This window comes from Erythrolamprus reginae, chromosome 1, assembly GCF_031021105.1.
Source record: "Erythrolamprus reginae isolate rEryReg1 chromosome 1, rEryReg1.hap1, whole genome shotgun sequence".
Classification (NCBI taxonomy): Eukaryota; Metazoa; Chordata; class Lepidosauria; order Squamata; family Dipsadidae; genus Erythrolamprus; species Erythrolamprus reginae.
In genome coordinates, this window is record NC_091950.1 from 313,286,955 (window position 1) to 313,305,715 (window position 18,761).

At 38.3% G+C, this 18,761-nt stretch overlaps 1 protein-coding gene across 1 annotated transcript in view; it reads right to left on the reverse strand.

The window, feature by feature from the left end:
* Positions 1 to 174: 174 nt before the first annotated feature.
* The window catches only part of HBS1L (HBS1 like translational GTPase), a 49,564-nt gene continuing 30,977 nt past the window's right edge, over positions 175 to 18,761 (reverse strand). The window contains exons 7-18 of the mRNA XM_070733588.1: positions 18,527 to 18,692; positions 17,387 to 17,504; positions 16,886 to 17,032; positions 16,117 to 16,191; positions 13,404 to 13,521; positions 13,217 to 13,285; positions 10,242 to 10,346; positions 7,704 to 7,794; positions 4,687 to 4,795; positions 3,676 to 3,776; positions 2,634 to 2,778; positions 175 to 806 (exon numbers count right to left, since the gene is read on the reverse strand). Coding sequence (XP_070589689.1) covers positions 795 to 806; positions 2,634 to 2,778; positions 3,676 to 3,776; positions 4,687 to 4,795; positions 7,704 to 7,794; positions 10,242 to 10,346; positions 13,217 to 13,285; positions 13,404 to 13,521; positions 16,117 to 16,191; positions 16,886 to 17,032; positions 17,387 to 17,504; positions 18,527 to 18,692 — 1,256 coding nt within the window. The 3' untranslated portion in view covers positions 175 to 794. The remainder of the gene's footprint in view (positions 807 to 2,633; positions 2,779 to 3,675; positions 3,777 to 4,686; positions 4,796 to 7,703; positions 7,795 to 10,241; positions 10,347 to 13,216; positions 13,286 to 13,403; positions 13,522 to 16,116; positions 16,192 to 16,885; positions 17,033 to 17,386; positions 17,505 to 18,526; positions 18,693 to 18,761) is intronic.

The following is an 18,761-nucleotide window of genomic DNA, read 5'->3' on the forward strand; positions in this document are numbered from 1 at the left end:
CCATACTCATATAAAATTATACCTTATAAAGTTATTTGTTTTGACTGGTTTTGGGGGGGTTGCAATAGCCACTTTATTTTTAGCTACAACTGGATAACTGTATGTTTTATTCCATCAGAACCAATTATTTTTGTCAGGATTTTTATTTATAAAAGACCATGGAAAAAGCCAAAATTATGCTCAGATGACTACTTTATTATACTTCTACAATTTAAAAAATAAAATTAATCATTATTGGACAAGCTATATCTACTCAATTTTTAAAATAAAATTAGGATGGAAAGAAATTAAGTTGTAGGTGCAGCGTTACATAATGTTTTCTGAAACAGAAGAGATCAGATTCTTTGAAAACATAGTTGTATAAAACTTTGAATATTTTAGCTCAATTGATGTGTGATTTTATAAAATACCATGCAGCAAAGTATCAGCTCTCCCTATAAATTGTAAACAAATTTTAAGGCTGGAAGGAACATTTTTATCCATGATGAATCGCCATTCTTTAATACATCATTCCAATCAGTTTTTGAAAACGATCCTCTAGAACTATTGATGGGATGACATTTTAGTTTGGGAATATGCTGAAACCTGTGCAGTGAGAAAGTGCAATGAGTATTTCCTTGCTGGCAAATCGTTCTACAGCAACAATGGCCTTGAAATGTTTGCAGAGTATCCAATACATAATTGCCAATACATAATTGTCTTTGTTCCTTCAACAGATAAAAATGGATTCCTCAGAGAAGTATATTTGAGCGTATGATTTCATTTGGCTGGACTGCAGATGTCCTGGCACACTATTACTCCTTGATCTAAAATAAAACAGAAATGTCAATGAAGAATTTAAAAAAAAAACATGTTATACTTTGAGAACAGCTCCCCCCCCCCCTAAAAATATACAAGCCTGCAGAGTGGCTCTATAATGCTGTATTAAGTGAAGAGAGATACTAGTCTCTCTAGTATCTCTCTAGTATCTCTAGTGCAGAGAGATACTAGCTGGTCAGGCATATAGAAATACAATATTATACTTCTTGGATTCCAGTTTTGTCTCAACAAGCTTATCAATTCAAGTTCCATATTTAAAATGAAATATCAATGCATATATAGCCAATCTGGGCCCCAGTCCAAAATTACAATCAGATCAGATGATACATTTTCCTTGGGTAAATTCAAAGAAAGATCAAGTTCAGGAATGTACAGTGATCCCCCGGTTATTGCGTCCCTGACCATTGCGAACAGGCTAATTTGCGATTTTTGAACCCGGAAGTCAAAACACCATCTGCGCATGCATGCCCTTTTTTTCTATGGGCACGCATGCGTAGATGGCGCCGGGCAGATCAGCTGCTGGGCGGCTTCCCTAGGTCTTCCCCCTCTTGGCGGGCATCAGCGAGGAGTTTCCCCACCGCCCACGCAAACTCCTCGCTGCTGCCGCTTCGCTCGGGCCGCTTCCCAGCTGAGTACTCAGCTGGGAAGCGGCCCGAGCGAACGGCTTGTCCGCAGCCTGCCTACGCCGTTCGCTCCCCCTCTTGCTGGCGGGAGGGCGAGAAGCCCTCCCCAGCACCCGCTCGCCCGCCCTTCGCCGCTCGCCTGCCCTTCGCCCGGCCACCCGCCCTTCGCTCGCTGCTCACCCGAGTTCGGGGGGGGTGCTGGCAAGCTGCCCATGCCGGCGGCGACGTTTTAAAACAGCCGCGCGGCTTTCCAATGAGTCCCGAAGACAAACGCGGAAGTTTGACGTTTGTCTTCGGGACTCATTGGAAAGCCGCACGGCTGTTTTAAAACGTCGCCGCCGGCATGGGCGGCTTCCTAGCAGCCCCCCAAACCCGGGTTGGGGGTCCGGGGGGTGCTGGCAAGCCCCCCATGCCGGCGGCGACGTTTTAAAACAGCCGCGCGGCCCCCAATCTTCGGCTCCTCGCTAGCGCTGCGGAAGTAAAAACACCATCTGCGCATGCGCAGATGGTGTTTTTACTTCCGCAGCGCTACTTCGCTAAAACCCGCTCGTTGCGGGGGGTCCTGGAACGGAACCCTCGCAATGATCGGGGGATCACTGTATACCTATTACAGGCATTTTTCAAGGGAGAGCATTTATGTTCCTCTCTCTGCATAAATTGGTCCTGATTCAAACAAGGAGCCTTGTATATTTACACTGAAGTAAGTTTAAAAATGGGGACAGTGAAGCCAAGACATATCTAATCATCTCTTTGCATCCTGAGATAGACAACCCAGTTGCAAACAGGTACATAGCTAAAGAAGGGTAGATTGATTCAACCTAATCTACAGATTAAAATCTTGCAAAAAAACAGATGCAGTGCTAGGCAACCAATCCCTAGTTATAAACCTGTTTAGGGAAATATCAGGCTTGAGGAAAAAAGGAAGATGACAAAACAGAAGAGAAGGTCCCTAATAACAATTTACAAGATAAATTTTGGGAACGAAAAATGTAACTATTTCTACAGTGCCTATATTTTATTTTATTTTAAAGTATATTTTGTTAAAAATGTTTTAACAAAATATTTTCACACTACTATATTAGCACTGGGAGATCTGGTTACTCAAATGTACGTAGATGTTTATTTATTAAAAAATAATTAGCAAAAGACACAAACTATGATTTCATAATAGCGTTCAGAAAAACATTGTACCTCCACAACTACACCTGCTGCTATAGTGGATCCTCCATAGCGCAACATAAATCTCCCAAGTTCTTTAAAATCTTTATAAAGCTCCAAAGCAATAGGCCTTTGGGTCTGTAGTTCTATTAAAGCATTCTGCCCTTTTGTCAGACACCTTCAAGTAAAAGAAAACTTGTTAGTACTTGTTAAGAATTATATTACTATGAAAGGGCATCCAATTGTGCATGCTTGTGTTTTCAGATATACAGAACGGAAGATTTAATATAGTTTCCACCTAAAACTGTGCAAAGACCATCATTTCCCTTTCTTAAACAGTAAGGAATTGCAAAATCTGATATTTTGATGATTTTCTCATTTCAAACTTGGTGTGTGCTGATTTCCCAGAAATCCGCACACACCAAGGAATTCATAAGCTGGAAACAGCCATAGGTTAATCATAATATTCTACCTCTAAATCTTATCAAATCACATCTCACTTTGAAATCAAAATCTGTGACAATGTACAATTTTAATTCAGAAAAGGCGGTCTGCAAGGGGTGGGTTCTACTTACCTTTCCCACCAGTTTGCATAAAGATGGAAGTGCAGGGTTTGCGCATGTGCACGCTCCTTCCCAAAAATGACTCTCTGCACATGTGCTGCACTTAAAAATAAGCTTCTGCGCATGTGCAGAAGAAAAAACAAGATGGGTCCACCTATGTTGCTGCTGAGAGAACTGGCTTGGGGGCATGGCAGGCCTGGGTCACTAAGGGTTCCTGCAACGCAGGCCACCAAGTTACTAATGGTTCTATAGAACCAGTCTGAATGCACAGGAACCCACTTCTGCAGTCTGACAATAAACCTCATACTTCAGCATTACACTTGTCAATATAAATAAAACAGTCCGTAGGCACTAATGTTAAGAGGAATTCATTTAAAATCTATCATGGTCACTGATTTTACATTCAATTTCTACCACTTTTAATTAATCCATAATTTCAATTTTCCAAAGATTTTAAACTATATTAATTACATTGATATTTATATATTAACAAATTACCTTAACATACTTACTTAGGCTTTTTCTTGGCAACTTCACCAGTACTCTTATGAAGCACGCTCAGTAATTTTCTAACGGTAGCAGGCTCACTTACAGTTTGAAAGTGTAAGAGCACCTGAAATAAAATTTCATTTTTAATTGACATATTGACAGGTTTTCCTGAAAATGTTTTTGGCAGCCAACTTGCATTTTCAACCAGCTGCAGCACTCTGGCATAACATGATCTCCATTTGTGACCTTCCTTGCAAGCTTCCTCTGAAAGTCAATGAGGACGTTGACAGTGACTGTCACAAGTCACTGAGGGAAGTCTCCCCATCCATCCATCCTCCCCCAGCCCTTCTAGCCTCATATCACACTATCCACTTGAGCATCTCTGCACATCCACCCTGAGCCTCGCCAGGGCTACCCAACTATTTGTGTAGCTGTGTGTACTTCCAAGCCTCACTGTTCCTTGCTTGCACACCCATGCCCCATGTGTACTCTTCCGAAACCTCATCATGCCTCTCACACTCACTTTCTGAGCCTCAAAACTTCTTCATACCCTTGGGCATTCTTGTACCCTCCCTGAGTCTTGCTTCACTTCCCTCACACTTTCATGCATCCCTTTGCACCTTTGTATATCCTTCTGCCCCCTGCCTCTGGCAGCAATCACTTACCTGTCTGCCAATCTAATAGCAAGTTACCTAGAACTCGCAACTTCCTGCTGGCTTTCCCACTGATTTGGTTGTGTTTCACCTAACAATGGTAAGATTTGATTAGTGACAGTAACCAGGTCTCCAGGGCTTGCTTGTGCTTTATGAGGATATCACTTAATGATGTAAGATCCGGTTACAATTTCTGTAAATTAAGGACTACCTGTACATCCATCTTCATCTAGAATATTATAATCTCTCTACTTTGTGCTCAGAATGGCAAGAAAATATTGGCATGTAAAATTCTTTTGGCATCGTGAGTTCACTTTAAAAGGCTCAGGAAAATAATACTTAAAAATATAAAAGAAATCCCTTAAAAATCGCTCCACTCACAGGAAATCCTTTGGTGATGGGTATTTCAATATTAAAGATAAGAACACGAGCTCTGAAGTGTGTGCAGGTTTTAATTGGCTCCTTGGGACAGCAAAATATACAACCAACACTGAAAGAGACAACAGATTAATATGAAATATAGACTGATAATGATATCATGATATGCCATAATATAAATCAGCAAGCCCAGGTTTATGGACCATGACAAAAAACAAGGTTGGAAGAATCTTCCCTTCCTACTGCCCTCTGTCAACATTAGCATTTGCTTTAGTAGAATTAATTTCAAAGTGCTCCCTAAGCAATAAAATAACAAGGTTTGAAGATATCAGCACACGTGTTAGAGATAGAATGGCCACATTATCAGCACACAGAAGAACGGGGATAGTATGTTGAGCAAGAAAGGGAGAATGAAATTTTGCCTTAGCCAAATTGTCAATCATTAATATATAAATTAAGTAACAGCGGGGCAAGAATATTCTCTTGTTTTACTCTTTTGGAAAAGAGTAGGACAGGTAGGTTCAGTTATTTTGCCTTTGCAATTGCACTTTCAGGTAGTTCAGGCTTGGTAACCACAATTGGGATATGCAACTCTGCTGTTAAGTGCCTTGGTCACAAAACATATATACTATTCTTCAGAATAACAGACTTGGAAGGGACCTTGGAGGTCTTCTAGTTCAATGCCCTGCTCAAGAAACCTGCTGTCCCACTGTTCAGGAAACCCTGTTACTAGTGTTGGGCGAACCGAACCTGCACAATTAGGGTGGGTACCGAATTTTGTGGTGTTCGGCATGCCGGACCCGAACCCGAATTTTTTTTTAAAATTCGTGCTTTAGTTCGGCATTCGTGCCGAATGCCGCGAGACCCACCACCCGGCTGTCACCTGCTGAGAAGAGGAGGAGGAGCCGGGCGCCGGTGGCTGCAGAGGAAGGCGAACACCATGGAGCTGTCAGCCGGTCGGGAGGCTGGGAGGGAGGCACAAAAGGAGCTGGGGAGTCCCACAAAGAGATTCCAGGGGCGGAGCTTTGACGTCACATATACCGGCAGGTTGCTAAGGACGCCAAAGTGATCACTTCCTGGATTACATGGAATCCAGGAAGTGATCACTTTGGGGTCCTTAGCAACCTGCCGGTGTACGTGACATCAAAGCGCCGCCCCCGGAATCTCTTCGTGGGAGGGATTCCCCAGCTCCTTCAAAGGGAGGTCCTTTCATGTAATTTTTTTTTTTTAAACGAAAAAGGACGCCGCAGCGGCATTGGAAGCAAAGGGAGGTCTTTTCATGTAAAAATAAAAGTTTTTATTTTCACATGAAAGGACCTCACTTTGCTTGCGGCGCCGCTGCGGTGTCCTTTTGCGTTAAAAAAAATAAAATAAAAAATAAACCGTAAAAATAAAAAATGATGGGATTCCGGGGGCGGAGTTTTGGCACCACGAACCGTTCAGGTTTGGCCGAATTTTGCGCAAAGTTCGTCCAAACTTGCCGAACCTGAACACTGTTGGGTTCGCCCATCACTACCTGTTACCATTTCAGACAAATGGTTGACCTGTCCTTTCTTAAAAACCTCCAGGAAGAACTGAAGGCAATTTGTTCCACTAATTAACTGTTCTGTCAGGAAATTTCTCTTTAGTTCTAGGTCAGTGTTTCCCAACCTTGGCAACTTGAAGATATTTGGACTTCAACTCCCAGCATTCACCAAGTTGCCAAGGTTGGGAAACACTGTTCTAAGTTGCTTCTCTTAGTTTCCATCCAAACAGAAAATGACAACTGCAACAAACTGTTGTAATTTTGAATATTTGCTAAATATTTGCTAAATGAGGAGGTCAATAAGCAAGGACTACCTGTATTTGAGTGGTGGTGCCATAACACAATGCTATTAAGGAAGTCAGATGATCATCTCAATTGATGTGACAGCTACTTTCCTCTGAAGTCTACCACACTGAACCAAAGCTTCCCTTTATGTTCATATTTATTACAGAAAACACGCATTAACCAAGAGAAAGAATGCAGGTAAAAATGAATATGTGCAGCTATGCAAAATGGATTACAAACCACATTGCCTTTACTAGAATGCAAACTCACTAATTAAACTCTTTAAAACCTGGGTTGAATTTTGATGAAGAGATTCCCATTGCAGAAACAATGAGAACCTCTTTGTTGAAGCAAAGTAACAGTATCATTTACTACACATTTTCGCATTATCTTAAAGCCCCTGATTCTTTCTTGTCAGATAGTCATGAGAGGCTTCACATGCATACTGACTGCATGACGTGTGGACACGGTATTCTTTATCATGGTTTACCACATATCAAGCTGTGCCAGATATGGAGCTAAGCACATCCCCCATACCACTTGTCAAAGCAGCTCACCTCCTTTAGATCAGTCTCCCAAACTTTGGCAAGAAGTCTACAGGAATAGGATATCCGTTCCTGCACTTGTCCAATGTTTTGAAAAAATGAGTGGTACCTCTTCTCCAAAGCTTGCCAAAATGTAGTGTAGCTTGTCCTGTATTTCTTAGAAGCAAGGTGGCCCTGCTGCATCACAAAGCACCTCTGAGAGAGTGTTTCACTCAAAACTTTGCTGAAGTAAAACACCTCATCACAGCTACACACAGTTCTCCTGCTTATTTCAATCAGTAGCAGTGTTGTGTTTCTATTCTTTACCTGCCTATAATTTCATAACTGTTATTCAGCAGCAAAGAACTTAAATACCACTTAAGTTTTTAAAATACTTTATATACTGCCTGCAGATTAAGATGAATATTGCAGGGAATTGTGAAATATCCCTCATTTATTTTTCTTTAGCCAAACAACTGGCAAAATCTAATTAGGATGAAGAACACTGCCAAATTCAAACTGCATTTTGCAAAAGTTGGTGAATCTGCACCATTATGGGTGGACTCAGGTAAATTTCCCACATGCTTCTTCTGCACCGGGTAAACCATTCATGATTGGGGATGACGGTTATAAGAGGTTATGTTAAACATAAACGGTTGCTTAGTCAAACTCTATTGTGCACTCACTTGATTTTGATGATATCCATGCCAGTCAAAGTGAGACTAACGTGATCTCCAGCTGCAGCCCAATCCACTGGCTGCTCATGTAGAGCAATTCCTAGAAATGAGTAAAACCAGTACTAAATAGTGAACTACTTTGGTTTAACAGCTACAAAGAACTGTTTCTGCAATTCTGCTGCATCAACTGCTATTCCTCAGTTTTCAGTATGAATGAAGTGATAGTAAAGCCTGTTGACTAAAATCAAAGAAACATTTTATGTTCAGATACCTCTATTAGCTATAAGTATTTTGCTTATTCATGGTTTTCTGCAATTCACAGCAATAGGCTTTTATGGGTGTCACACAACAATAGCTGTCCATAGCTTTTAAAACTGAGTTATCTGCTTTCATTTTTCCACAAATAAGTGAAAACATTTCTGTGTGTCCTTTCACATGGACATGTGCATAATGCAGGCCACAAAATTGTACTCTAAAAACCCCTACATTATTTGAAAGAATCATTGAAGAGTGTCTGTGATATACAGATAATCCAATGCAAATATGAAATCTCTATAGAAATCTTTAGATCCTTTTTTCTTTCTTTCTGAATAATCTCTGTATATTTAAACTAGACACCAAAAACCAAGCAGATCTACCTCTATGTCAAGGGTCTCCAATCTTGGCAACTTTAAGACTTGTGGACTTCAACTCCCAGAGTCTCTTAGCCAGCAAAGCCTATTCTATGTCTTCTGAATTTTAATTTATTTATTTTATGCATACTGGTAATTCAGTATACAAACCTCTGTTTTTCCTCTTGCACATTTATTAATGGATAACTGAATTATAACATTTTATGTTTTATTCTAGTATCATATGTATCATTCAGACATTCCTATCCAAAACATTTCTGTCCAGGAATTAGGATAGAATCTTATAATTTTCAGAAACTCTAAGTATATAAATGTAAAAAATACAATAGAGTCTCAGTTATCCGTCCTTCGGATATCCGACATTCTGGATCATCGATGTTGTGACTGGTTGGGGGCATGGTTGTAGGCATTTCTGCACCACCACCCCAGACACCCCCCCAAACATGGCAGCCGCGACAGGGAAGAAATGCAATTATCCTCTTCGGCTAATCAGAAACGGGCAAGAAATTTATTTCCTTCTTTGTGGGGTGAATATTGGACTTGCCATGACATACAAAAAAATCAACAAGCAAATCTCTGGGCTCTCTTCTGTTTGGAGAAAATCCCCCTTCTTCTCCCCCCCTCCCATTACCCTGATAGTTTTCCTAGAAAGCTCGCTGAAATATGACCCGCTTTCTGGGGGGGGGGGGAAATCCAGCTTATAAGGAGAGGAGGAGCTTTGGGAATGAAATGGGGGGGGAGAGAGGAGAGGAAAGCTTGGACCAAGGTGTTCATCTCATCTCATCTTCCAGGCAGGAGGGTTACGCTGAGAGGAGCCGGGGAGAGGGAAGTGCAGGTTGCTGCAATGCCCAAGTGGGCAGGCGAGCTGGGAGGAGCAACGCGGAGGGCAGCACAGACCCTGCTAGCAGGAAATGTTCATGCTGGCAGCGGTGGTGGCTTAAGCAAGCAGAGGACGGAAGGAAAGAACGTGCAAGGGGCGGACGGAATACCCATTGGTTTTTAGTAGTTTGTAGGAGCCGGGGCCTATTTAGTTTTATTTATTTTTCTTGAGTCAGGTCAAGGCCACATACAGTAGAGTCTGGATTATCCGACATTTTCAGCTATCCAAGTATCAGCCCGCCTGTTTATGTCGGATAATCAAGACTCTACTGTACAAAAATACAAATGCAAAACCTACATATCCCAGAGGGGGGTGGGATGACCATGAAAACAAAACAACTGAAGGACTAGCAAGCATAATATATACTTTGAATACGTATAACCATAAAAATATTTATTTCCTTTATATGTCATTATCTAGACTAGTGTTTTCCAACGTTGGCAACTTGAAGATATTTGGACTTCAACTCCCAGAATGCTGGCTGGGGAATGTTGGCTGGGGAATGCTGGGAGTTGAAGTCCAGATATCTTCAAGTTGCCAACATTGGGAAACATTGATCTAGACCAATCTAAAAAGACTTTAAATATTAGGCTAATCAAGGATCAACTGCAATAGGAGCAAGAACGCAGGAAAGGCAGCAGAGGTCTCCAAGTGCAGCTGAGGCTTCCTGGGCCATGACAAGTAGCCCCAGTGTTGTATGGCTCTGGAGATGCCTACCACCCAACAAGGCAGAGTGCAGAGCTGGAGGGACCAAGTCCAGGACATCTTGGCTTGGCCTGCACATTCACTTAATGATCCTAGTTCTCTGTTATTGACAGCAACTGGAACTGCCAGGATTGCTGTAACTAAGCAATGTGGTCACATGATGTCTTGCTTTAAGACCACATTACTTAGTGCAGAAATTCAAATGCCAATTGTGATCGTAAGTCGAGGATTATCTATAGGTTTTTTAAAAAATAATTTTAGTTACCAATTTATGAAACTCTTTATTGTGTAATCCAAGAGAAAAAAACCCCTTTGAACCATCTACTGTACCTTTTACAGTGCAAGTTTCATTAGGAGGCATGGCAAGGAGTCGTTCCCCAACTTGGACATATCCTGCTTCAATTTTACCTGTCACACAGAATCCTGATCCTTGATCTAGAACAAAAAATATTGTTTAAAAAAATTAACTGAAGATAAAGTAACAATATTGATTTAAATTCAACTAGTACAGTTTTTTAAAAAAATAAGCCTTCAAAATTCATCAGCTTGGCTTTATAATGAAAACTCAACACCAGTTACAGAAATCTTTTCCCTATGTTCTTAGTTATACGTAATTACAAATTATCAGAATTGGAAGGACCTTACATAGTCCAACCCTCTTTCCAAGCAGGAGACCCTACATCTGAATCTACCTAGGATCAAACTCAGAATCTCCTGATTGTGAGGCAAGACCTCCACCTCTAGGCCACAGCAGCTGGGTTCTCTCCTTCTCCTCCTTTCATTGTTTCAGTTTATGTTGACCGGCTCCAAAGGGGTGAGGTTCATTGTAGATTGTTCTCTTCTGTTTTATTTTATCTCAGATTTTCAATAATAAAAATTAAAATAATAAATCTCTTTGCCTTCGGAGACCCAATTTGACGCAATGGTTAAGGCTAGATAGAAACAAGATATTCTAATTCCACCTTAGGCATGAAGCCAGCTGGGTAACCTTGGGCCAGTCATTCTCTTTCAAGAATGAAAAACAGGCAATGGCAAACCATTGCCAAAATCTTGCCATGAAATATACAACGACCTGTGTCCAGGCACTCATAGAAGTCCATGCTGACTCAAAGACAAACACATACAATTTACCTTCTTGAAATACACTTTTGGTACCCAATATAACAGATACACCTACATTATTTACTTTCAGACGGGATCACACAATTTGTTTTAACAATTCACAAACATTTTGACGCATAAAATAAAGTTGCTATGCTGGAATTTCTGCTTCAGTCTACTTGCAGATTTATTAATTTCTTCAAGTTTGGTTTAGCATGTTCAAACAAGCATTTCTTGGGTTATGACCATTTTGTTTAGCAACCAACGTTACAGTGGTTCGGAATGAATGGTACTCATGACCATTTCTTAAGAATTTCAGCCATCACAGCTCCCGGTAGTCAGATGATCACCATCCAGTTCATGCAGAGTTCATGATTAGGCTGCTGGCTTCCCACTCACAAAGTAAATGGGGAAGCCCTTAAGAAACCAGAAGTCGTGATCATATGAGATTCTCACTTAAATGACCCACAGAGTTCTCAGGATACAACAGCAACAAGGACTGCTGGAATTGCTGTTGCTAAGTGATGCTGTCATTTTGGAACTGCATCGTTTGGCAACAGAAATTCTGGTCCCAACTGCCGTCATAACCCAAAGGCTACCTGAATTAATCTTGCTGAATTAAGACAAAAAGATCCTTTTTATTCATTCATTCATTCAAATTTCTAGGCCGCCCTTCTCCAGGGGACTCAGTAATTACTTATGTTTGTTTTCTATGCATAGTATAATTGTTTGGGGAAAAGGATTTTTTTCCAAGAGCGTATCATTCAAAAATTGTTTTATATTTATAAGCACTAAGCAGTGTATGTAAAATATAATGGGATTTTAGAATATGCTCACAAGCAAGGTGCTATAATTAGCTCCATATGAACCTTCCTTTGAAGACCACTTAGACCAGTGATTGCAAACCTATGGCACATGGAGCCATATCTGCGGGCACACAAGCCGTTGCCCTAGCTCAGCTCCAACGTGCATGTATGTGCCAGCCGCACATGCACGTTGGCTAATTTTTGGCTCACACAGAATATATTTAGTTCACTTGCTCTTTCATTTGAACATCAACAGAACTACACAGAAATAGTACTTTGTGGTATCATTCCCAAAAATTGCTAACAGGTACATGGCAGTGGTGGATTGCTATTAGTTCTCCTAGTTCAGGCAAATCCATAGCGGCAGAACGCTCCACTCACATGCCTGGACATCATCACAGATTATTCCGAACAGGTAGAGAAGATAAGTGAAACCCACTACCGCTACATGGCACTTTTATGGTGTGCAAATAATGTTGTGCTGTTATCACAAACACCAAAATGAGTTCTGAATCCCCTACTCATCTTATTGTTCTTAGAAAGTTTTAGGGATTAGTTTATACAAAAAGAAAAAAACCTAAGTTTTATAAAAAGAGCTGGGTTGCATGCCTGCTGGCAAAATGATCAGTCAAGAAAAATTATGTCCTTTGTAAAGCGTGACAGCTGATTTGAAAGTTATCCCCAGATGTCTCTAGAGATGTGCAAAATTTATCTCTGTATGAATAGAACATTCCAGGGAACTTTGTGTACTTCCATGAACAGATAATCAGGGATGGATTTTGAAATAGCTGCACAAATCTTGCAAAGAATGTTGTTGCTTGGATGGTTTAAAGAGAAGCACTTTCTAACACGCATTTTGTCAAACACTTCTTTCAGATACTTTACCCAACTTCAGTAAATTGTTTACAAAAAAACATTTGGTGAAACTTTTAAAATATTTTTATTAAAGATTATAATTGCTAATACAAATTAAAATGGAGTGAGTGAAGAGTTAGGGAGAGAGGGAGGAGGGAAATATATAAAGAAGTTACTTCCATCCTTCATATAGCAAGTATAAAGAATAAGGAATATTGGTAATGTTTCGCCTCCTTTTAAATTACAATCAATGATCTATCCATCCATTTCCCATCTCTTATATATAAAGAAATCCATAAACCTCCATTGCAGTTCAGGTGACAGCCAAAGTCCATTAAGGGTTGCCACAACTAATAACATATCTATTTTATCCTTGATCAAACAAACAAATTTTATATTCCTTCTTTTTACTTCTAATAATTGTAGTCCATTCAAATTATATACAACTTGTTTTTTCATTCTTTTTTGCCCCTTCATACAAGATTTATCCAAATTTTAACAAATGTCTTTTGTAAATCCATTTTGAAAGACTTTACCACATACCTTTAAAAACATCTGATACACATAATCTGAATGGTTTATCAACTGCTCTTTGCGGTGGCTTGAAAGAATCTGTAAATAAATCAATATATATTGTGTTAACGGACATATATTTTACTTGGGGTGTAATATGGCTTATTGGTACTATGTTTGCAATGATTTTCAAATCTTCAAAGATGTATCTACTTACCAATTTGTTCCAGCAAACATTTTCCTGTGTACCATTTTGCCAATTCACTTGTTTGACTTTTTGTGACAAGATTTTCACCGCCAAGTCCACTGGTAGGGATGTAAGCTACATCTGATTCCTGGTTGAATTAAATGTTTATTTTGCTATGCAAAATTAATAATTAACTCTATATTATTAAATGCAAACATCTGAAATTCAAATTAAGAATAATTGCTTTTTCAGGAAAGGGTTTTTAAAATTTCATATAATAAAGTTAACTGATAATAGTTTCAAATTCAGATAAAACTAAGACCATTTTAAAAAGCAACTGAGTTGCTTTAGAAATCATTCAAATCACTGTCCCCTGAACTGATTGGGTCAAGAGTGCTTGTACCAAAGGCATTTTTGTCCTGAGTGGTTCAATTTCTGAAAGATGATCTAGAGCAATTTTTGAATGCAAATGCAACTTTTCTTTGGATCATGCAGCCGCCATAGATTATAATCCGCCATAGATTATAATCATAAATGCTGGGAAATGAATTAGGGGAATATAGCCCACCCAGTTTTCAAAAACATCATGGCAACTTTCAGTACCCTGAGTCATTATAACTTTACAACGATCTGATTTTGAAGGCACTAATTTGTAGTTGCTCTGGACTTTCATATTAGAACATGAATAGAAAATGATTTGGGAATACTAATTCTTTGCTGTCCCACAGTGCCTGTAGGCTTCATCTTACCCCACCAACTGTTTATTATCTATACAAATTCAGTGGGACAGGTTAATACAGCAGTGATACATAATTCTATTGCTCCTTGCCATTGAACCCCAATGAAATAATTGATACTCTTGACCTTGTTTAAGTCACTTTAGAGACTAGAAGGGAAAGAATGAGATGAAATTAAATCCAGATAATATGGTAAATAGTGCAGTTAAGTCTGTTTTGGATGAGCTTGTGGAACACCTGCCTAAGATGTTCGGAGAGGGACGGCATACAAGTCTAAATAATAATAATAATAATAATAATAATAATAATAATAATAACAATAACAACAACAGCAGCAGCAGTAATAATAATAATAACAACAACAACAATAACAATAACAGTAATAATAATAATAATAATAATAATAATAATAATAATAATAATAATAATAATAATAATAATAATGTGATTAGTACCAAACCTCTTAGCATTTAGGAAATCCCTTAAACCCTGGTTGTTTCAACTAACTTGGTGATCTCAGGAATTAGCAAGATCACAAGTCGAATGTACTGCATGTAGAATGCTGATCCATTCTACCACAGTCTTTTTTATATCTGGGTTTTTAACTATATTAAAGTTTCAACTGTTGCGTTATATTCTTGTTCTACCATTGTTTTATCTGATTATTTTATTGTACTCCGTCTAGAGTCACATAGGTGAGATGGGTGGCTATATTAATTATTTAATTAATTAAATCCTCGTCACTCATTAAATTCCCAAGTGCTTGCTGTGGTGAGAAGTAATTTTGAACAATTATAGCCAGGGAAGCAACTACAACCACTCTTGATTTGGTTATCCAATCCATGCCTTGGCTATATATCCCATTTTAACTACTACAAAATATTTTGTAACCTTGAAAGGGATGCATGTTTCAAATCATACAAAATGTGACAGCTACTGCTACTCACCACAAAATACCAGGATTGTGATTCTTCCACTTGCTTATCAGACACAACCTAAGATGCTGGCACTGACCTTTTAAAGAGCTGATGAATCAGATAAGTCTATCTACAGTAAGGGGACACTTCTCCCATTAAGAACATTAGGCTTTCTTTCTTTCTTTCTTTCTTTCTTTCTTTCTTTCTTTCTTTCTTTCTTTCTATTTATTTATTTATCCCACCTTTATTATTTTTACAAATAACTCAAGGCAGTGAACATCCCTTCCTCCTCTATTTTCCTCACAACTCCTCTGGGATGGGAGAGAGTGATGGCCCAAAGTCACCCAGTTGGCTTTCATGCCGAAGGCAGGATTAGAACTCATAGTCTCCACATTTCTAGCCTGGTGCCTTAACCACTAAACCCGTGATGGCTTTCCCTGAAGCTCGGGAGGCAAAAAAATTCCTCAATGGACAAACCGGAAGTTTGGAAAAATGCCCTTCCAGTTTGTCCGTTTGGGCATTTTTTTTAAACCTAACAGCACTGGTGTTAGGTACCTAACAACAGGGGTTAGACCCGTACTGGTATGAACCCAATGAATTTTGGCGATGTATTTTCCGGCACCTCTGTGTGTAAGAAGTCCTCAGCTATGCTTTGGACAAAGTTTAAAGGTCAGCATTAAGACGAGAGGGAGGGGCTTCTTATGACAGAGACGCCAGGGAAAAAAATCGGCAAAAATCAGTGGGTTCATACCAGTACGGCTCTACCCGCCCCCACCACCATACCATATGAACCCACCACTGCCTACCAGTCTTCAGAAAGGCTTGTGTTCATGTGCAGGGGGGGGGACATGCCTGGGGGGAGAGAAGGGGTGTGGGCATGTGCACAGATGCTAACACACACACACATCCTTTTGTCACGTGAATCAAAAAAGGTTCATCATCACTGCACTAGGCTAAACTGGCTCCTTTTTTTACCAGGTTTTTAATTGTCAGCTAAGAATTCTTAACATAATATTGCATGTATTTACATTTTTATTTTGTACTCCATGTGTTTATTTTTTAAATTTTATTTTATAACCTTTTCTTTACCTTAAAGCCAGCTTGCTTAAGGAATTGTCCAAGTTTATTAACAATTTCCTGAAATCGTTCCTGTTGCCAATTGACCTATAATATAAACATAATACTTTACTGAGGAATAGGAACTTACTTGAACATTACTCTGGTATAAATGAAAATTATCTTTTATCAACCAAGAAATATCAATATCATTAAGAATTTTTCCCTTGCTGCTTTTCTTTATCAAAATGAGATGGCAATATAGTAGAAAATGTGATGTGTTAAACACATTTTAAAATGTATTCAAGTACCACTTCAATTAAAATGCATGGGAAGTGGACATTTCTTAAGGAATGTTATTACCGTTAATTGCAACTATATAACAACACAGTATTATTACAGTATTTTAGGAGGTTAACTACATCAAGCAATTTCTCATAATAAAGCAAAATTTAAGAATTAAAATTTAATTCTTAATTTTAAATTATTGGATTAATAATAGTATAATGAAGCACAAAAACTAAGCACACTGAAGAAATTAACAGGGTAGCATCGGTGTGGCTAATCTCTCATTTAACAGGAAATACAAGCAAATGCTTTATTAATATATCCTGCTTACACCATTTTCTTCTATTTTAGGGTTTAGCTATCTTTTTTCAAAAGATACTAGAGATTAACTTCAAAGTTAATATTATCTAAAATCTTTCTCTTCCTCTATCTGTTCTCTTCATATGTATTGATAAAAACAAGCCTATATTTATAAAAGAAGCTTTTTTGGGGGGGGGGGGAATCAAAGCAATACCTGATCCATTTTATTGACTGCAACTGCTAACTGTGTTACTCCCAAAGATCGAACTAAAAGACCATGTTCTCGTGTCTGTCCACCAGTCTCAAAACCAGCTTCAAATTCTCCCCTGCTGGCATCCACCACTAACACAGCCACATCAGCCTAAGGAAAACCACTTGATTAGTTGTATTTCTTAGGTATAGGTTCATCATACAAAGACTAGGTACATCTAAAATTCTTTTGCCTTTTTCTTATTGTTGCCTTTTCATAAAGATTGGCTTATTTAAATCATTTCAAATGAAACACCACAACATTTCTCCTTTTGCTGATAGAATTATAATGTGCAAAAATAACATTACTCAATAATGTTTTAAGAATAATTTCTTTCCTCTGATTGTTACAATTTGTATCCATGATGTAGTATGTATAATATGGGAAAATCAAATTGCCAGTAAATACTACAATTCAATCTAAAAGTGCTTTATGTATGACAGATGATACTAGGAAAGGCTTTACCTGGGCAGCTCCTGTGATCATATTTGGAATGAAGTCTTTATGGCCGGGAGCATCCATTAGTGTAATAATTTTTGTTTTTGTCTCAAATTTGGTCATACCTACATCCATTGTCACTCCCCTACAAACAATGAACAGGCAAACAATGGATCATTTATAATAATAATATTCAAAATCAATCTGTATCTCTCTCTTATTTTTCTATATATAACTTTTATTTTAGATTTTCATAGAGATAAAATGAAATAATATAAAGTAAGATTAAAAGAAAGGAAAATAGGAAAAGGGAGGAAAAGAAAAGAAAAGAAAGAAAATATAAAGAAGCAAATTCCAATCTTAGTATCTTGCCTTCCTCTTTAAAGTTACATGTCAACACACTGTTTCCCATATTAAGCCCTTTTAAATCTATAAATCACGGTTCACTTTTTTCCCATTTTCAGCAAAAAGTCCATAACAGGTTTCTAATCTTTCATATATTCATATCTTCTTGAACAACTAGTGTCAAAATATCCCATACAATGTGAGAGTTAAAACAGGAGAGTAAATAAAAAAATACAGATATTATTGAAGTGATAGAAAGGGCATTCAATCATCATATTTAAAATCAAAATTATATGATATAGCTATGTTTGGAAAGTTGCTTCAATAAGTGATCGTGGTTAGGGGTAAGAGCATATGATATCATAAAATGGATTATAATTGTGATATGAATAAATATTCCTTGATCTGCCATGTTAGCCTAGTATATGAACAAGTTCATTATATGAACATTATATGAACAAGTTACCATCACCCAAAGAAGTGTTAACCCACGTATCACTTCCCAAAGTTCATTTCTAATTCTGCAATGGAAATTCAAATATTTCCAGAAGTAATCTGGTACCAATAGCTGAATAATAATATTTTTTTATAATTGTATCAGGATCTACTCTGGGGTCTCTCAGTAAAAGTTCATGGAGGTAGAAATACTACCTTAAAATTATGCGTAGTGATTTTTTTAAAAAAACCCATAACTTTATATCAGAATTAGACAGTTTAATCGTATTATATGTATGTACACAGTACACAGAAACCTCAAAAACAACTTTGCTGTTACCACTGCTACCACAGCCAATTTTCATGTAAAAGGGTAGTTTTTCTCACCTTTCTCTCTCTTCCCCTGTTTCATCTAAAACCCATGCATAAGCAAATGATGCTTTTCCAGCTTTCTTTGATTCTTGTTCGTATTTATGCATAGTTCGCTTGTTCACATTACCCAGAAGATACAACAAATGACCCATTAAAGTACTTTTTCCTGCATCAACATGACCTAAAAAGAAACATTACATTGTCACTGATTAATTTATTTTAGAAAACATTCTATGCCTGTAACTGAAAA